Consider the following 21,684-nt stretch of genomic DNA (forward strand, 5'->3'; position numbering starts at 1 on the left):
GGACGGCCTATAGGCGGAGGGGACTGGTAACTGGACGATGATGATGAGATACAGAGTCAGGTTTCTGGGACCTGACTCCCTTCCTCCTGGAGGTATGGGTGGGTCATGAATTAGAGCTTGAAAGTTCAAGGGCGCTGAGATGACATCGTTTTTGGTGAAACGAGGAAAGGACCCACAACCGTTTAGAGGCTGGTGTGGGTGACAGACAGCACGGGAAAGCATGGTCCCTTGGCAAAGTCATACGGGGTTGGAGAGGGCGTGAGGACAGAGTTCTTCACGTCCTCCACTTCCAAGAGCCTTTAATTTGAACTTCTTCTTCTTTTTTTTTTTTCTGGTTCGCGGGGCTCTCACTGCTGTGGCCTCTCCCGTTGTGGAGCACAGGCTCCGGACGCGCAGGCCCAGCAGCCATGGCTCACGGGCCCAGCCGCTCTGCGGCATGTGGGATCCTCCTGGACCGGGGCACGAACCCGTGTCCCCTGCATCGGCAGGCGGACTCTCAACCATCTGCGCCACCAGGGGAGCCCAATTTGAACTTCTTAAATGAAAATGCTTGCCAGGGAGTCCAGACTTCAAGGTATAATCTTGAGGCTAACCTTGAACATCCTAAATCTGTTAAGATAAGGGGGAGAGAGGCAATGGATGGGTTCTGATGACAAAGAAGGAATCAAATGAGTTGTTGGGTCAGAGCTCAGTTCAATATAGAGAATTCTGAGGGAAGAGAGTGACAAAGAGAAAAAAAAAATTGCAGCAAAAGAGCCTTGATAAATTGAAAAGTAAAGGCTGGGGGAAGCAAAAGCAGGGTCTTCAGCCTGGACAGATGCGTGAGCTAGTAGACACAAGCTGAATAACAAGCGAGAACGTCCGCTGCAGGAGAGCCGGCTGCTGGGAAACCTGCATCTGGTCAGCTCGTCCCACAATGCATTCCACATGGATTAAATCTTGCTGGCTTGACACTAACTTCCAGATCAAAGGACATTTCTCAAAATATCCTTTCTTTCAAGCTGATGCTTGATGAATAAACAGAGCAGGCAAGGAGTCCACAGGCCGATTTGATAGCACATTGTCCGAACACAGAAACCCATTTCCTCCCGAGGCTGTCAAGGCCAAGAGGCACAGACCAACCTCAGGGAAGGCGAAGAACAGAGCTCATGCCAGCACCGCTCATGGCCGTGATAAGATCAGACAGTGCGCACACAGTCTGGCCCTATTCCTGCGGCTCTGCAGATGTGTCTGCTCCAGCTGCCGCAGAGGAAAGAGGAAAGCGGCAGCTGTGGGAACAATGCTCTCTGCGGGCAGCCAAGAGGAAGGAGTGGACCCCAGTCATCGGTTCAGACCACAACCACCCCTCTTATCTCAAAACCCTGCATCCTCAACATGCTCACTTCTGAGATGTGGAGGACCAGGACCATTTCTTTTCAAAGTCAGCTGGTCAAGAAAGAATGTACTGTCGATTTCTGGCATGATTCCCAAGGGCATGGAATTTAAAAGAGGGGATTAACACTTTTAATGAATATATTCTTCATGCCAGGCCTCGAGCTCAGCGCTTTACAATCATAATCTCATTGAATCCTCATCACAAGCTTGTGAGGCAGTTAATATTATGCCCCTTTTATGGATGAGGCAACCCTGGGAGGACCAGAACGGTCTTAGGTCAGAGGGTAGCAGAGTCTGCGGGACTCCAAATGCCAGGGTTTTTCCGTGTCTTGATGTCATGCTGGGACAGAGGGCAAAGGCACACTCCAGCCGACTAACGGGGGAGACAGAGAAGGCAGGCCGATTCCTGAGCCTTCTTGGGGCTGCTGTGACGTCTCTGGAAGCCTGACCCAGGAGAAGGCCGCGCTACGAACCTGTGCCACCAGCCCAAGTATTGCCGCCCACATGCGGCATGTTGTCTGGGTCCTCCTTGCCGTGTTTGGGGGAACTCACGTCTTCACCGCTCTCTCTGTTGATTGTTATCTAAAAATGAAGAAGTAAGACATTATCATTCTCCGTGACTAACACCAGGAGCTGCAGGACAGAAAGAATTGTTTCCCCCTAAGTCCTTAAGGTATGGCGTAACCTCAGGCCACAGGACACAACAGATGCTGTTAGTGTCTGGCAAAAGTTTCACCGGATTTTACATCCATTTAGTTGGGAAGGAGACAAGTTTAATTTTAAAAAATATTCTTTAAAGAAAAGGTGCTGGACTGGGTTACAGCTTCAGAATTCTTCTAGCGCAGAGTATGCCTTGAGCATTTACATAAAGAACAAGACCCACCGGAAGCAGGGGAAATGGATCTCTCCAGAGACTGACTGAGAGAGCTCTCAATGGTTTAAAAGGATCACTGCCCAGCTGGTCCAGCCGAGTCACAGCAGATATACATTTACCTATTTAATTTTCCAAGAAATCCCATTCCTCAGAGAAATGCCACTTTATATAAAATATGTGGAAAAGAAAAACAGAAAATGTATCTTTGTGTGCTTCAGTGATATATGTTATACACACAGACACTGAAAACTGCTTATTTCCTGGACCCACTCTAATTTTATCATGGTATTTATAGCTCTCCTAGTTCATCTCGATTTTGAAACTGGATTTACTATTCCTGCAAATCCAACAGAATACGCAGCACTAGCTTTCCTCTTAGAGAGCCTGTGGCTCATTCATTGGTCCTTAATTTAATTCGGCACAGATTCACCAAAAGGACTGATAACCACGCAGGAATTCCATCCTAGCAGTCAGCTCAGTAGATGAAAAGAACTTGAGGCAGCCACATCCATGTGCCCTATGAGCCTGCTCCCAAATACAATGATTTTTCAAGGCAGACCAGATCAAACATTTATTTATTTGTTCAAATAACACTTAACGGGAAATGTATTGGCAAGACGTCATTTGAACTACCATGGGGCCAACAAAAGCCATGGAGGATTGGTCCCTGCCCTCAAATTGCTTACAGTGGAACAGGAGAGCCTGCAGATAGACCTGTAGCATGACGCCAGGCCAGTCTTGAGAGCTGACCCAATCCTTGTTAGTAACTGGACTTTTCATTCTGGAGGTTAGAATTAACGAAGATCGGTAGATAATTTAAGGCCTTTGCAAATAAAATGGCTATTAAGAACGAATTCAACCTAACTTCCATTGTCTTATGTCTGGACCAGTTCATTTCAGATGTTATGACATCATAAAGAGATTTTAATTAACCAGATCTTTCTACCCTTAGCTTTGGCATCATTAACAGAGTTTTTGCCATAACTTCAGCATACTTTAAAATTTTGCAGCCAGGACATGACAATTGATATGAATTCCACACATATAATCATGCTCGAAAAAATGGGTGAAAATAATTTTTTTCTTCTTTTTAAAAATTAAACTATGCAGAATAGCTAGCAACATTTAGAGAAAAAATAAGCATTTAAAATACTGTCCCCCAAACTTGCCACCACTTTCCAGCTTTTCTAGAGGCAGTGTAAGAGATAATCAGTAAATTAAAATAAGTATACTGACTATGAGAATTCTAGACCAGCGCTAACCAAGAAAATTTTCTGTGTTGATGGAAATATATATAACTGAGATGTCTAACATGGTAGCTTTTAGCCCAGTGTGGCTATTGAGTACTCGAGGACGTGATTTTTAAGTTTTACTTAATTAACTAAAATTCAAGTTTAAATTACATGTAGCCAGCGGGTATCTCATCAGACAGCACAGCACAAGGACAAGCTTGCCTCAGCCGGGGAGATAATGTTTGGTTATCTTAGCGGTGTCTTATAGATGTTTCCCGTGAGAAATGAGAAAAACAAGAAACATTTCAAAATTGCGATAGTTTTATTCTGTTGTCATTTTAAGAAATCTATAGAAAGGTTATGACTACAGTCTAACTGATTTTTTTTTAAACAAACATATGGAACTTACATATGGAAATACGTTTATTATAATAAGATGGTAAGCTTATTTTTCATACATGAAGACACATTTATTACAATAATGCTGCTCAAACACTTCTGGACTGTTTCTGGAAGGATCTGCAGAATCCACAGCAGATTCTATTTGAATATCTTTAATGGTGGCCATTTTGTATTCTTTAAAAATAGATTTGATTTTTAATAAATAGCTAAAGGATACTTGGAGCCGATTTCTGGTATGAACTATTTGCTAATTTGCTTTGTACCGTTTGGAAAGTCAATTAACTTCTCTGGGTCTCAACCTTCTCATCAGAAACTAAGCGGGTTCAACTAAATAATTTCTTCCGTTCCACCTAACATTGACATGCTCTAGCTGATTCAACGATTCAAAATGTGGTAAATAAGGGATGTTTAGTCAAAACCAGGCACAATTATACAATAATGAGACTAGTTTGCTTTATAAGAGTTGAGATACTTCTACAAGCCAATTCTTAAAGATGAAGTTCCAAAAATGGTCTGGGCAATGACAGCATTATTGGAATAACTGTTCTGAACACCTTTCCTCACTTTAGGGTATGTGTGTGTGTATATTATTTATTAAAAATAAATAGAAGAATGGATAAACAACAAGGTCCTACTGTATAGCACAAAGAACTATATTCAATATCCTGAGATAAACCATAACGGAAAAGAATATAAAAAAGAATGTATATATATGTATAAGTGAGACACTTTGCTATACAGCAGAAATTAACACATTGTAAATCAATAAAAAAATAAATAAATGAATAAACAAATAAATAAATAAATAAAAGAACCTCAGAAGAGGTATAGAAAGCAAAGTCCTATGTGTCTAGTAACTTTACTTTCATCAAAAGTCAATCTACTTCAGACATTTCACGACAATTCAGTTATTCTGCTGTAAGAGAATAGCCTTTTAAGAAGTACTAAAAATGATGGCACAAGGCAAAAGAAAAAGCCTATCAAATAGCCCCCCTCAGCTACCTCCAAAATCACACTCTTAAAATTGCAAAGACACCTCTAATGGGCCTTCAGGGAGGCAGAAAATTTGCTATGAACTTTCTGGGCAGAAAGGAACTGGTGTGCACTTTGCCACCTGTGTGTCTTCCAGGCCATCTGCTGGGGAATGGCGTGGCTCACAACAAGTCAGCCCCACACCAACCCCGAATGGGAGTCTAGAGATGTTTCAAAATTGACAAATGCTTGACAAAAACAGTCATCGGCCCAAACCTGATTTATTCCAGAGAAACACATACCATAAAATTCCAAGGATACTTACTTAAAAGCGAGGCATTTGGGGAGTTTATCTAATTCTGTGTCATTTTATGAATGCCATTATACTCACACGAGTCTATTTCTCCAGGTGGATGGGAGGAACTCACCTGACAAGCGGTTTCCAAAGCATTTTAGGGAGTCTCTTACGTGAATTGACAATGACTCATAAAAGTTACAAGGCAGGAAGTCTAGGAAAGTCCAACGCAGGACAGAAACTGGAACAGATACTAGGGAAGGCCTATTATTTGAGGAAGCTTGCTTCTTAGGGACAGAATATGCTATAGAGCCTCTGGCCATTCAAGTTGATAAACTGCTGAATTCTTTGAAGGATGTGTTTTGGAAGGACTTGGAGTGCATTTCCTTCGAGGGTTGGTTTCATCTAGAAAGAGCTCAAGTGAGTCAATCCAGTTACTGAAATAGACCTTAATGTATTCACTTAAATGGATCAAAATTTTTCCCAAACCACAAAGTATTGTGGACTCTTACCAACTGTTGATGCAAATGGATGCACACGCTAAGGCCTTTGACGTGTTTCTCACTCACAGCTGACACAACCTACTTCCTTTTAGATAAGCGTGCTATAATCATAAGAACTGCTATCCTCTTTCAGATGAATCCAAATGGAAAAAACATGGAGCCTGTAAATTATAACTCATAAAAATGTCCCAGAGTAAAGCAACCCAAAGCCAGAGCAGGGAAGGGACATGACTCATGAAAGCCCTTCTAGGCAAGGCCCATATATTTCAGGCTCCTCCTCAAACTCATGATTTTTAAAAACCCTCAGTAAAATGACATAAATAGCCAGAATACAATCTTGGAGGGAAAGTTACTTCTCGGAGGACTGACTGGACAACACAGCTTATTCTTATTTTCCAACTGGAGACTAGGTGTGGCACAGCAGATGCTTCTAGCTGCCTCCCCAATGTCCACTCCCTCTTTCTCCCTTTTAAACAGAAGTCAGATGCACCACGGTTAGCTGGGATGAAGCCCGGCCACCCCATTCCCCTCTGCCACTGATTGATCTAGGGGAAGGTAGGCGACCCGAGATGTAAGAAAATCAGGAGGTTTCCGGGAAAGATTTTCCTCTCATGTCAAGAGCTCTTTCATTGCCCTGGATGGACCTCCCTCCCCTCCCTTGCAACGTACATGCGCTTGCTGCCTTGGCACACGGCGTGAGAATGTGATGCTTAGTGCTGTGGTCTCCACCTGGTGACCATGTGGCAATGAGAAGAAGGTGGCAGAGGGGAGGATGGAGGAGGCTATGTCCCTGATGACACCGCTGAGCTGCTGAACCAGCCATGGAGTCACTTGCTTCTGGTCTTCTACATCAGCAAATAAGAAATGTCCTTAGTTTAAGGTACTGTGAGTTGGGTTTTCTGCTACTTGGGGTCTACTTCATGCAAACTAATTGATTCATTCATTACAGGATGAATGAGAGGCAGCAGGGCAGAAGCCACGGTCTTGATCTCTGGAGGATGTCCTACTTCCAGAAGATGTGCTTTAAATGTTCTGACATCGAAAACTGCCATAATAATATCAGTACAGTTGCCTACAATTTGATGATTAGCAGGCAATTCAATGCATTCACTCATTCATTTTCTTATTCAAACATTTCTGTGTATGTTTATGGCACATTTACTACTCACTGAGATAATGGAGATAACAAGAAACAGGATCTTTGCTTCCAGGAGGATGTTTTATAAAGTGGAACAAAGTCACAGCACAGGGTAATACAGACCATAATAAGGTACTGAATACATCTGCCTAAAAGATTATTGTCTGAGGTTATTCTTATTCTACGATAGAAAGTTAGAAATTTCTATCATAGATACAGTGAAAGTCACATAACATGACCCTAGGAATGATGGTCCTTCATATGAAGACAGCTTGTTAAAAAACGAAACAAAACAAAAAACCTTACCCAGTTTTCATAAACAACATGCAGCTTCTACAATGATAACGCATGACAAAAGTACCATTGTCCATAGGCAGTTTCTATGTGTCCCAATTTCAATCTCTGGCAAAGCCATCAAGTACGTAATTTATCTCCAGTTTTTCCCTGGCTGGTGGCAACATTTGCTTTCAAATATTCAATGACTTCCTGCCCTCTTTAATCCCTCCTAGTTCTTAAAAATCAGGGGATGGGGCTTCCCTGGTGGCGCAGTGGTTGGGAGTCCGCCTGCCAATGCAGGGGACACAGGTTTGTGACCTGGTCCGGGAGGATCCCACATGCCGCAGAGCGGCTGCGCCCGTGAGCCATGGCCGCTGAGCCTGTGCGTCTGGAGCCTGTGCTCCGCAACAGGAGAGACCACAACAGTGAGCGGCCTGTGTACCGCAAAAAAAAAAAAAAGAAAAGAAAGCAGGGGATGATCTGATTTTCGATCATTAATATTAAACAATTATGCTGTAGCTGCTATTCATTTGCACTAAATAATTAACCCAAAGGGCATTCACACTGTAAGTGCCCTTGACTGGGAAATAAAGTCCTCTTTCCTTTGTTTGAGGTGGGGGACAGGGTAGTGGGTTGGCGGGGGGCACGCTAGGCCTGTTCTCTGGCCCTGAAGACAAATGCTTATGGGGCGATTGTGGTGTTACAGGTGAGAGGCAGAAGGGACGGTCTGTGGCTTGTCCCAGAGCGGCTCTGGCCCTGATGGAGTGGGTGGAGCCTCTGGCTCAGAAAGGACTCCTGTTCTTTCTCATAGGCTTCTTCAAGTCGACCAGCAGCCCTCCCTCCTGACTTAGGGGACCTTTTGCCCACCTCCCCAGAGTCAACCTAATTCTGTCTACCCTCCCCCTTTCTGCGTGAACACTCCTAGAGACGATGCATACTTTGTTTTCTGGCACAAGTGATGTGGTTGGTAAATAATTTAAAATATTTGAAACCGTGACCGCAAACACCCTCCTTCCTCTATCTGATGTGAGGTTCTGGAATACAACCCTATGTGCATCCTATGTTATTTCTCTATCCGTGTTTATAGTTTCTGGGCTCACGGGCCCAGCCGCTCCGCGGCATGTGGGATCTTCCCGGACCGGGGCACGAACCCACGTCCCCTGCATCGGCAGGCGGACTCTCAGCTACCGCGCCACCAGGGAAGCCCATACTTGGCAGTTTTTAAAACTATTGTGTTTTCCCTGTCAACAGAATTCTCTGAGGTGCTAAGTGTAGCAAGGAAAAGGAAGGGTGGGTAGAAAAGTCATCCTACCACTAGGGTGGGGAGAAGCGAAAGGGGGTTTTATTAAGACCCAGGTTCTAAAAATTCTTGAAAGCACTGAGTACAACTCCATGCAAACACATTTAGCGTGGAGGAATTCTTTTCTGAAAATAGGAATGCTAACTGAATTAGTGCTGGACAAGTTATCATAGCGTCCTCCCCACGGAGAGGTATTTCCATCATCAAACACTGGCAAATGGTTTTCCGTTTTGTTTATGCTAAAGTCAGGTTATGTCACCAGCCATCATTTCTTCCAGCTATTCTTCATACCATTGTTGGTTCATCATCTCAGACTCTAAATGTTTCTGAAGTCATTGTCTACTGGTGTTTACCCTGAGTTTCCTCAACCATTTCCTCAAGGCACATGGAGTTCTTGTAAAACCTGTGTTTTCACATCGAGCGAGACAGTCTTCCTTTGCTTCCAGGAGGCCCAGCATTCTCCCACACTTTTTCCCCCCAATTTTTATTGGAGTATAGTGGATTTACAATGTTGTGTTAGTTTCAGGTGTACAGCAAAGTGAATCAGTTATACATAAACATATATCCATTCCTTTTTTTGTTTCTGATTCTTTTCCCATATAAGCCATGATAGAGTATTCAGTAGAGTTCCCTGCGCTATACAGCAGGTTCTTATTAGTTATCTATTTCATATATAGTAGTGTGTATATGTCAATCCCAATCTCCCGATTTATCCCTCCCCCCGTTATCCCCTGGTCTCCCACACTTTTTGACAACCATGATGAGTCAAAACTATTAACCAGAATACAAAACACTGGCATAAAGAGAGGCCGTAGAGAAGTAAGCCATATGCACTGCACATACACAGAGCTCAGGGGAATGTGGTATGTCACTCACCGGCTGACAGCAATTATGGTTCTGTTCTAAGCTCACTGGGTGAGGGACCCTTCCAGGCTGCTGAACTAGCTCAAATGGACTGAGAGTGTGTAACACCACTTAGCGTGTGGGCAAAATACATACACTGAATAACTGGAATGTATGCCTTTATTGTATGCATATATGCACATACATTTTTAAAGAAAATATTTCTTTAAGTGATAAAAATCAGTGCTACGGGCTGTGCACTGGAAAATGTGGCCACATATATAAAGTGGCATCAGTTCTATACTGTGAGGGCAGGGCTGGGTCTTATTCTTCGTATCAGCTTTAGCACCTGGTCTTTGCGTATCGCAGGAGCTCAGTAAATGTGTGGTGAATAAGTGAACGGCTGCACGACAGGCACTGCCTCTGTGGCCATTCCAAAGCTGCAGAATGGCTCCAGCGGGGTATATGTCACCAAGAATATATGGAAGCCTGATAACTGCTCTCCTGGAACCGAAGGAGGCAAACTGGAAAGCAGGAAATTTGGGAGAGGAGAAAAGAATACCATTGGGTTTTGCTTTGCAAGATATTCTTTTAATTTTAGATTGTGAAGCCTCTTTGTGAGCAACAAACTTAGAACACTAAACACCAGAGGGTAAAGCTTTTTAATGAAATGTAGGCCCTAGTTATGACACAAATTATGTTATGTATCGTTGATATTGAGCTACATGGTAATTAGACACAAACGATTCCTAGAATGATTGTAATTGGTGAGGGGTTTATATAATAAAACATAAGTGAGTTTGTCATTTTTCTCTTTTGTGTGAGTTCTCCAGTTTCTTCGACAGTGTGACTCTGCCTGTTTCCTGTTTACACCCTGGAACTCACACTCCTTACAGGACAGAGCCCCGGCTGCCCTCCCAGCGAGTTCCCTCTGCATTTTGTCTCACGTGGCTCGCCCCCTCTCCCTGGGCCCCAACCCCACTCGTCTCGCTCTGTGCCCCCATCTGAGGACTCCAGATGTGAAGCTGTGTATGTGTGGCCGTGACCTGGCCACCTGGCAATGAAACGGGTCATCGGAGGGAAGAGGAGAGAACGTAAGACAAAGTACAGAGACCCTAAATTAACCTGGGGCCCTGGGGCTGAACTGGGGTGAGCGAGTGGCAGCCAGACGTCCCCTGCGTCCTCCCAGTGTCTGTGCTGACTTCTGTGGTGTGACTCTAATGCTGTATGACACTTAGGAATGTTTTCGTCCTGTCCCCTTCCCCTGACATCACGTACCCCAGTTGCTAACACAGTGTAGTGTTCTAGTTGCGCGGCCGAGCTCAGTAGCTTATCAGAACCCTGGTTTTAAAGAACACGCTTTATACCCCACTTCCGACTTATTTTGACGTCTTAATGTCATTTTTAGGGATGAGTAAGTTTAATGTAGATAGAGAATGAGATCAGGCGTCTGTAAGAGACAGATTTTAAATGAAAGAAAGTGCCTGAGAGGAATTAAGTAGTGTTTCAGAGGAGGGTGGTACGCAGCAGACGGAGGACGGGCCTGACAGCTGAAGCCGGATTGCAGCCCGGTGTGGCCCCTCACTTGCTGTGTGATGCTGAGCAAATCATTCAACCTTTCTGGGCCTTAGTTTTACTCATTTTCAAAGTGAAAAACCAGACTAAGTTCTCGCTAGTTCTAAATTCTTTACACAGGGATCCTTATCTACATTTACTTTGATTCTAGTTTATAGGAAATACGAGCTGTCATGGAAATCAATTTGAGTAAAATAAAAGAGAAGTGTAAAGAATATTTTGATACAATCATGTAAAAGTTTGGTTTTTCTTCAAATTGATTCACTAAGACTAAACTTAAAAAAATTTTTTTGAGAGGCAGCTCGATGTCACGGAAAAAAGCATTTTACTGGAAATTAGAAGACTGGCTTTTGATCTTGGTTCTGGTACTAACTGGTGAAATGGTTTTGGCCAAAGTTACTTATCTCCTCTTAGCTTTCTTTACCCGAAAATCAAGGGGCATGACTGGCAAAAATGGAATTTAAGTACACTATGTGATTCTTCTGGTTGATACTCATCACAATACGAACGCTGGTTTAACCAAAATCCCAGTACAAATTTATTGAGAGGATGTGTGAATCATATAGCGGGGGTAGGGAGTTGTTAACTGTGTATCATACAGTAGGGATGGGAAAGTGAAAGTGAGCTAAATCTTTTATATGTATATATAGAAGTATAGTTGATTTACAATGTTGTGTTAGTTTCTGGGGGACAAGTATCAGGGAAAGCTTCCTGGAAGAGGCAATGCCCAAGAAGAATCTTGAAGTAAGAGAAAGAGGTGGGCAGTCCAGGAGGCTGGGGATTTCAGGCAGAAGGAACAGCAGGAGGGGTGCTGAGCTGGACACAAGGGGATTAGGTGATAGCTGACACGGAGAGACCTTCGTCTGTGCTCAAACAGCTCTTGCTACAGCACCCCGTGCAATCTACCTGCATAAGGGCATATTCATTGAGGTTTATGAAACGCCTCATCCCTTAATCCACCTATTCCGCCAAGTCAAAGTAGAATTAGCTAATCAGAGCACACTGAGGTTTATGTGGAAACCCCAATAACCAAAGGAGAAGTTAGGGGTCATCACTCCTAAGCTTGTTCTCCCTTATTGAAGAACATCAGGGAGAAATGCATCGATCACTGTGGTATCAGTTCACCAGTAATCAGCAGGTACATTTAAAAAAACAACCTACCTGCCTACCTCCCTACCTATCTACCTCAGTCTTTAGATAAACACTTAGAATTTTTATCATGTGAAATTCCTCCTAACTTCTTACTCTTCCTCATAATCAGGCCGTGCTGTAATGGTCCACGCTGCAGTTGTTGTTGTGTGTTTGCCTCTCTCTTTTTAAAGACAATCTCAGTTTTTAAATATAATTTAATTAACTTTGGATATAATTTAATTGTACCAATCCTAGGAATGCAGAGAAGCAGTACGGAGCATGCCAGCAGCCTGGAAACTAGGTTACCTGAGTTCCAGTTCTAGCTATGCAAATGGGAAAAATTCAAACTCTCAGAAACTCAGCTTGCTCATCTCTTAAATAGTTAAGAAGTGCACATGCCCTCGTGGAGTTGTTGTGAGGTTCAAATAAGACACAAAGCAGCTGTGTGACTCTAGAAAAAGTACTTAATCTCTGTATTTCAGTTTCTGCATCTACAGAACGAAGGGGGCTGTACTCAGCGAGGCCCCCATGTGTCGTTTCCAGTTTGAAACATGTTTATATCTATGCAAAGATGCTTTCAAAACACATAAAGTATTGTTCAAATATATGATGCAGTAGAGACATATTATTAATTATTAAAAAACAGAAGAAAAGGGAGAACTCTATTTTTTTTTTACAGTTTTATAAATTCCCACCATTTCTCTATTTTATTTGTTAGCATATTTTACAAGCACCAGCCACCTGAAGTCATGGAAGTGAATGAAGTTTCCTGAAAAAAGCCTTCAGAATGAAAAGGGTAGTGGCCCAGGAGAGAAACAAACCAGCAAAAAAGACTGAGAAGGGCAGGCAAGAGAGGCAAAGGGGAGTCAGGAAGAGGCTGTGGTTATCAAGGAAGCCAACGCAAGACTGGGCTTCAACACAGAGAGAGTGTGCAGAGTTCAATGCTCGTGAGGGCCAAAGAGATGGTGACTGGAAAGGTACCCATGGAATTCAACAATGTGGAGGTTAGCTGGTACTCCAGCAAGGGCAATTCTGTAGAAGGCGGGGGAAGGGGACAGGAGTCATTAGATGGAGAGGTGAGTGACTGGAGGTCTGTGTGTGTAGAAAGTTCTCTTAAGAGGCTTTGCTGTGAAAGGGATTAGAGTCACATGAATTAGCATGATAGCAAATGAGACCTGTGGCGTCTAGAGCAACACTAGAGCGTGTTCAAATACTGATGGGAAGGATCCAGAAAGGAGAGAGAACGAAGGACACAAAGGATGGAGCAAAATGCCTGTGAAGGTGGGAGGAGAGACCGGCCCTTGATGTAGCGGGCGGGGGTCCTGGCACAGCTGCGGGCAAGCAGGCGGGCTTGTACATCTGAGCCTGGGAAGTTGGAGGAGCTGCATTTTGGTCGCTTCTATTTTCTTTCAGAAGCACAAGACTGAAATATTGTCTGAGAATATGGGAGAGTGTAGCTTGAAGTTTGAAGAAAGTAGGGACTGTATGAAAGTCATGGAGATTAGGCTTAAAAGACTTTTAAAAAAGTCAACAGAATTTTAAAATTTCCAAACACGTTCCTTTAAATAGAAGTTTTGTGGAATACAGCCATCTGCCTGGAGATGATTAAGTATGAGAGAGAGAGGCTGGCTGTGAAAAAAACGATAAGGAAGGTAGATTAATGAAATCCAAAGCTATAATTTGGACAAATTGCAGGTATCTGGACACAAGGAGTATAATCCTGGAAATGACACCTTCTAGAAGTCGTTCCTAAATTTCCCAGACAAAAGCTGCTTTCATTTCCCTGGGCTCTCATTGCACTCTAGCCTTCTCCTTACTGTCCTTTGTGACACAACAGTCTTACTCACCCATGTGTGGCTTTCCCTCTTCCATTCTCTAGGCACCTTAACGGCACCGGCCCACAGCCCATAGCTGAACCACATGGTGTGCCTTTCAATAAATGTTTGCAACCTCTGAAATAGTTGAGGAGGAAATATTATCTGATTTATACAGATTGGCCTCATACACGTTGAGGTACACTCTCAGGGCGTAAAGTAAGCTATCTTTGTAAGAACAAAGGATTTCCAGAAACAGCAACCTATCAGCAAATGGGTGGGCCACGCTTGGGAGCAACATGGTCTTGAGGTGGGCGGCATCTCCACTCTGTTTCACAATTTCAGGAGAGCCCCCGTGCAGTCTAGCAAAGGAAATGAAACAACTCCCTCCCCCTGCTCCTATTCTTTTTAGATACAAAAGACAGATAATTATCTAAAGTATTTTTCAATCTGAACAAAATGGCAAAGTGACCTTTTGGTCTGTGGTAGTCTACTCACGTCAGTGTTTGGAGCAAAAGCAAAGCAATGTGCAGGCTTAGGGAACGCTCAGCAGGGCCAACTTTCGCTCTCCTACACATTACACAGACCATAAATAAAGAGAAATAGTTTAACAGGCAGCCAGATCTGAAGGGCTCTGAGTCACCCCTAGGGAGTGATAAAATTCTCCTGCTGGTACACTTACACAAACCAAGATGCAATGAATTTTGTTTTTTTTTGTTTGTTTGTTTTTGTTCTGTTTTGTTTTGTTTGCGGTACACGGGCTTCTCACCGCTGTGGCCTCCCCCGTTGCGGAGCACAGGCTCCAGACGCGCAGGCTCAGCGGCCATGGCTCACGGACCCAGCCGCTCCGCGGCATGTGGGATCTTCCCGGACCGGGGCACGAACCCGTGTCCCCTGCATCAGCAGGCGGACTCTCAACCACTGCGCCACCAGGGAAGCCCTGCAATGAATTTTTTAAGGATACTCCCTTTGCTCAATAAACCTGAAAGTTCTAAACCTGAAAGATAGCTAGACTAAGAGGGAAAATAAATCAATCTGGCAAAAACAGTAATCATTCAAAGTGTTGGTAGATTAACTGAAACATATAGGAGAACCAATTTAGTGATTTAAAAATCATACGCTTGCTAGTGAAAAATCTCCATTTATAGCTTTTGGGCCTATTTTTAAACACACTAGATGAGTTTTATCTAGTGACCAGGCTACTTAACGCTAAAACTGGAGCTTCTGTCCCATATCTGATTTGTTTATATTGAAAAGAGCAAGGAGAATAAATTTCAAAGTCGGAAGCTTCTTACCGATTTATCTTTTGTTTGGCGGCAATTATCACCAGATAATATCAAGCCAGTGGATTATTCTGGTGATGATGAAACGTTAGATTACTTTTGGAAAGTGATATTTCCAGTTTATTGAAGTAAAGTATCCAAACAATTGCTTCATTCTGATTTAAAAAAAAAAAAACAACAAACCCACAATAACAGAGGACAAGATAAACAAAAACAAGTTAGAGGGAAACAGGGAATCAGTCTGAGAAGTTCTCCTATCCAGTCCTGATTTCTGATAATCACCGGGTTTATCGACGACACGCTTACACAGAACAGCACACTTTCTGTTCCAAAGAATCCTTGTTTTCTTCTTCCAAGATATATATGTATATTGTAAAAAAATCATCAAGTACCTACTTGGATGAAGACAAACAACAAACAAGAAGAGCAGGGGAGTTACGCTGTTTGTGGGCAAGAACTGGATAAAAGGGTTGGAGGCATCTTCTGGGGCAAGGAGTGTACTAGAATAAGCACTTCGAGTAAGAGTAACAGTTCCTTCAGAGAAAAGGTAACCTTAAGTATTAATAAAACAAAACAAATTACAGCTAAAAGATTAACTCTATAAAAATAATTTGTTTTCAAAGCATTTAGAGATCACCGGCTTTGAGAAAAATCACAGTGCTAGTCAAAGTCAGACAGATTATTTCACTTTGCAATCTCTTTAGAAATTTGATGTTTGGGGGACCTGCTCAGTTAGGGTCATGTACAGCAGGTCAAGTTCGCTTGGAATTCTAAATCTTCTTAGGTGTCCTGGCTCAGCTTTTCTGTAAAGTGTTATAACATGTATTTACCAGGGAGGAGCCGTTACTGCTGTGGTGTCGATGATTAGTTTTAAGGCGGCTGCTATGTTCTTCCTATTTATTAAAAGAAAGCAATTTCCATCAATCTTGGGAGATTCTGACCATGAGAATAACGTCTCCCATGGCAACCCCAAGATCTCAGGTAGCGAGCTAGCCGTGCTAACTGGAATTCATACTGTGTGGTGTTCTAGAATGCATTATGGGTTTATAATGCAAAGAAGACTTTTATTAAAAAACAGTAAGTGGGGGGGCTTCCCTGGTGGCGCAGCGGTTGAGAGTCCGCCTGCTGATGCAGGGGACACAGGTTCGTGCCCCGGTCTGGGAAGATCCCACATGCCGCACAGCGGTTAGGCCCGTGAGCCATGGCCGCTGAGCCTGTGCGTCCGGAGCCCGTGCTTCGCAACGGGAGAGGCCACAACAGTGAGAGGCCCGCGTACCGCAAAAAAACCCCACAAAAAACAAAACAGTAAGTGGGAGGAGTGGGAAAACCTTTTCCTGGTATGCAAATGTTTTATATGATCATATATTCTGAATTTATATTCCCCAAATATCAGAGGGATCCTACAAAACTACATTCTACATAAAATAAGACAAATAGAAATGAAATGACTAATAACCAGTTTATCACATGTCCTGCTGGGCTGGGACAGTCCTACGTTGAGGCCATGTGACTGGGGCTGAAATTCCCATCGTGCTCCCATCACTGGCGCTAGTCTCTGGGGTGAGCAGCCTGGAGGAAGTGGCTATCTTTTCCTAACTGGCTTATCCAGAGAGGGCCCTTTGGCAATCCGTCCTCCCCCCAGGAGAGCCTTTCTCTAGTTCTGCATGGTGGCCCATGTGCTGGAAGAGGCCCTAGCGGGATGATCACTCCCACAAGGAAATGTTTTAGTGAGTTTGGGTAAGTGCAGCTCTTAAGGAACAAGCCCCTGTGACGGAGTGAATCTGCTATCTCCTTTCTTGTTTCCTATTATACGTAAAACCGAATAATTCTGCTTGGAAGTTCGTAAAGACAGACTTCATCAGAATCTGAAGATAAGAACTTTAGCATGGGAGCGGACTAACTCAGATGTTTTGTATTGTGCTATTATATTACAGCATTTTTTCCCCCAGGGAAGTGAGGTGAATGTTGTTAGTTTTGGGAGAATCCTTGGAAGGCTCTTTCAGAGGATTTCCTCATATCAGCCTTCAATCTACAAGTGATACTTAGGTGTGTGTGTGTTGCACGTGAAGAAAAACAGAGTGTTGGGACTTCCCTGGCGGTCCAGTGGTTAAGACTCAAGGGGCATGGATTCGATCCCTGGTCAGGGAGTGTAGGGGGGTGGTCTGCCTTGCCTACAGGCACTTCTCTTGGATGATCGAATATATATTTTGTTCAGTCTTAACAGAGACCTGTATTCCTGCTACTCAAAAATGTCCTCTAATGTAGTGGCTGAGTGCACAGACACTGGAACCAGTTGGCTTGGATTCAAATCCTGGCTCCTGACACTTAATTAGCTGCGTAAGGTACCACATCTATTAAATGAGGATAATAATGGTACCTACCTCATAGGGATGCTGTCGGGTTACAAAGAGTTAAGACACATCCTCACCGAGAACTGTGCCTGGCCGCACTAAGTGCTGTATGTGTTAGCTATTATTACTATTGTTTTATTTTCTGAGTGTGAAAAAGGTACTGGTTAGTACAAAACATTCATTTTTCAGTAGAGATGTGCCAGATATATATCAGATTAATATCAGCATTGGGAAAAAGTAACTCAGGATTTTAATCAAGGATATTTTCTGAAATTTAGGCTGAATGAGAATTCTACACTCAAATAACACTCCATTTTCTTATAATAACTCTTATAATAACACTTATGTCCCATTCTTATACTAACGCTCATGATTTGCTGTTCATTCATGACCTCACACAGGAAGTCCAATGGTACTGCAAGTATTACAAATCCCAAACTGATGTTCCTAACGTTATGCTCTCTCTGCCCAGAATGCTGCAGCCCCTTTATGGCTCTGGCAGCTGGAATGAGAACTTGATGACTTCTGAGCTCTTGAAAACACGTTTGCTTTGAGTTGCAAAAGATGTGGCATGAAGGAGACTCAAAACATTTCTAGACGTATGGCAGCTCCAAGTGATCTGAGAGAGATGGGTACCTTAAAAGATGAGAATAAAATATGCCAAGGAAAAGGCAGTTCATTGCCTAAAAATTCCAACTTAGCCTTTGCTCTTCAATTACTTTTACTGTTCACTTGTTAAAGTGATATTCATCTGGAAGAAGAAAGGCATTTCCAAGAATGCAAAGAAGAAAATGTGTACTATTTTTTTCTTTCTTTAAAGTGTCTGAAAGAATGTTCCTGATTTATATGTGCAGAGTTGAACAATGGAACCTAACCTTGCTGCTGAGAGGAATTCATTCATTCATTCACTCAATGTATACTGATGATGAGTGTCTCCCATGTGCCTGTTCCAGGCATTGGGGAGAGACTGTGAACAATACATTCATGACCACGGCCCTACAATCCAGGTACTTCATATTTATTGTTTCTAATACTCACAATTCTCCACATTAGGCATGGCTATTTCTACTTCACAGGTCAGGAATCCAAGGCCTAGAGAAGTTAAGCAACTTGTCACACAGCTATTAGCTGGTGGTGCTAGGATTCAAATCCCAGTCTATCTCATTCCAAAAGCCAGGTCTATTAGATTCTTTTTTATTCTACCATCACATGGTCTTTAAATAATAAATGTGTTCTTGAGAGTTACAGAATTCAATGTTTTATAAGGCGTATCATGGTTTAAGAAAGTGAGGAATATTTCTGAAAAACAATCACTTTTTCCTTCTTAATATATGTCAGATTTATAGAAAGTAATGAATACCAGTTATTTGGACATTGGTTCAAAGGGCTAGCATCTCTTCCAGAAGGTTAGTAAAATATAGTATTTATATATGGTCTGAATCAGTTTTATACCAGCTAATCTTGAACAAGACCTGCAGACTCAAGGCCTGCTCTGTGATACAAAGCTGACAGTGTCACTTACTGGCCATAGGACATTAGGTATCCCCATATTACACAATGAGATCCTGTTTCTTCATCTGTCAAATGGGGATATCATCGCCTGTCACATGGAGCGCTACAAAGAGTAAATGGAGGACAGTATAGAAGGCTTAACAGTGATGGGCAGGCTTCAGTCCCTTCCCTTTGTCCCACATACGACACACCAGCTTTTCTAACAGTAGTAAAGCATATCTCTGTTTAGCATTTACAGACCAAAAATACCTCTGATGGAAATGTCCTAGAGCATGAAGATTACCGCCTTTGATGCCCTGCTAGTGGTACAAGCTAGGATGTAAATGAGGAATAGAAGCTTTTAGGATACATTTTCCTCATTTTTCTGGATGACTCAGGTATAGGGTGACTGAAGAAGGGTTTGAATAGATAATCCCTAAACCTCAAGTAATCTTTCACTTATGCAAATTAGGTAAGGATATATAACCACACTAACACATAGAGTATATCTACAGACTAATAAGATTGAAAAAAAAGCAAGCACATGTGTTCATTCAAAAGACTGCTATTTGAAATTGTCCTCCTGAAGGTGCACGTATTTATTTCATTCATTCAATTAACAAATGTTTACTGGGTGTCCAGTAAGTTCAGAGCACTGTGCCAGCACTGGGCATACGGTGATGAACAAAAGAGCAATGTTTCCTCCTTTCAAAGTCAGTTTTGAAGTCACACATGGAATTAGTCACATTTTCTGTTGATAAATAAATATCACTAAGAAACTCTAGATAGGAGTGGCCTTAGTCTGAGTTTATCATAAAATTAGTTCTGGATCCCACCAACCAGGAGGAAACATTAAGTGATGCATGTCTTAGAGAATCTACACAGGTTAGCAGAGGAGCTCTCTACTAACACAACAGAAAAGTGTGCCTCTGGACTCTGTCTGTAGCCCCAAGTAGAGTGTCTCAGATTTCCTGAGCCTGATTACTGTTAATTATGATGATAAAAAAAGATTCCCTTTATTTTAGCCTTGGAAAAAAAATCCTACCCAAGTAATTTTTCTGAAGATTGAGATTACATTATTTAGCTCGTTCAGGTTTTAAAAATATTTCTGATTTTTTTTCTGCCAATAACCAAGCCCTTTTCCCTCTTGGAGAACAATCTTGATTTCTGAAACAGTTCTTCCCTTGACATTACTGGGTGGGGGGTGGGAGGGGGCATTATTTCCCCTGAAAAGTAAACAAGGGAATAAAAACAAGGTGACTCAAAGGATGAGGAAGTATGTTTTTCTAGAGAACAAAAGATCCTTTCACAGTATGTCAAAGACTTAACTGTGAACTTTCCTGAATGTAAACACTGTTCAAATGGCAAAAGGAATTTCATCTATGTCTATAAAAGGTCCTGCACAATAGTTCTTGCTTGAAGCTACATTTGGTAGGCAGTAAAATAATCTTTTTCTTCAAATACTTTGCATACAGACCTACAAAAACTTTTTTTTATCGTCTCAGGAGTGATACAATTATAATTACTTTCATAATAGCAATAATAACACACAGATCAGAGTACTGCTAAAAGCAAGTCATGTCATAAATTACGAGTGACATCATTTATGCCTAGAGACTTCAGGAATAAAGAAATGCTTTACGAGAAAGTATAAAATGTTAGGCTGATGCTTTCCATTTAGCATAAGAGTTTAAAAGTTACAGGGCACTGGAGTTTAAAAACAGATTTTTAAAAAATTGAAGTATAGTTGGACCTCCCATTGCGGAGCACAGGCTCCGAACGCGCAGGCTTAGAGGCCATGGCTCACGGGCCCAGCCGCTCCGTGGCATGTGGGATCTTCCCGGACCGGGGCACGAACCCGTGTCCCCTGCATCGGCAGGCGGACTCTCAACCACCGCGTCACCAGGGAAGCCCCCACATCTACTCTTTTTCACATTATTTTCCCTTATAGGTTATTACAAAATATTGAGTATACCACCCTCTGCTATACAGTAGTAAAAACAGATTTTGTTATGATCATAGAAGACTATTAATATTTCAAACTGACAGGAATTATGAGATGTCAGTTAGCTAAAACATTAAATTTTTCCTACTTTAAAGTCTTATTCTTTATAAACCTAGTTATAATAAATTTAAAATTGATGCTGGTAATTATGTTTTAATATTTAATAGAGTTATATGCTATAACCAAATTATATAATTATTATGAAATGCCAGAGATCTTTCCTTACCCAGCTGCAGATTTTGCAGACATCCTATGATTACCATCATCAGCCCAAATCCCACTGCAGCCAGCTGCTAGGGTTCTTTCTCCCATCACTATGGAAGGATCGCACAATTTCTAGGATATGATCTATAAGGAGTACAACTCAGGGTCAGAGGATGTTGAGATTTCCTTTTGGGTTTTCTGTTTTCAAATGATGAATATAAAATGAGAATGAGATGTTCTCCAGGACCCCGCGGGGTGTGGGGAGAGAGTGGAGGCAGTGGCAGGGCTAGTGTGTCTCAGAGATCAGCATCTGTGTGACATTCCTCTGTACCTCCACTTCCATGGATCTGGGCAATGTTGGTTCTTTCCAGTATCACAGAAGGAATGTGTCATTTGGTCAAATTGAAAAAGGAGCTTCTTGCTTCCCCAGAGTTTCTGCAAGAGTGGAGGGCACCAAGCAGCTCCTGAAGGATTTATCCCATGTGGAAGAAAGGGGGTATAACACTGAGAGAAGGTGATGGCATCTCCTAGAGGCCACGCCTGGCTGGAATGGGTCCAGCACTTCTCCTGGGGAAGGAGCATGAGATTTCACGTTCCCGGAGGGAACTGAGGTGGGCAGAG

General features: G+C 42.5%; 1 protein-coding gene across 1 annotated transcript in view; it reads right to left on the reverse strand.

The window, feature by feature from the left end:
• The window catches only part of VWA8 (von Willebrand factor A domain containing 8), a 307,276-nt gene that overhangs the window by 50,633 nt on the left and 234,959 nt on the right, over positions 1–21,684 (reverse strand). Inside the window, exon 36 of the mRNA XM_024754208.1 lies at positions 1,848–1,956. Within this exon, the coding sequence (XP_024609976.1) occupies positions 1,848–1,956 (109 nt within the window). The remainder of the gene's footprint in view (positions 1–1,847; positions 1,957–21,684) is intronic.

This window comes from Neophocaena asiaeorientalis, unplaced genomic scaffold, assembly GCF_003031525.2.
Source record: "Neophocaena asiaeorientalis asiaeorientalis breed wild unplaced genomic scaffold, Neophocaena_asiaeorientalis_V1.1 scaffold415, whole genome shotgun sequence".
NCBI classification, from domain to species: domain Eukaryota; kingdom Metazoa; phylum Chordata; class Mammalia; order Artiodactyla; family Phocoenidae; genus Neophocaena; species Neophocaena asiaeorientalis.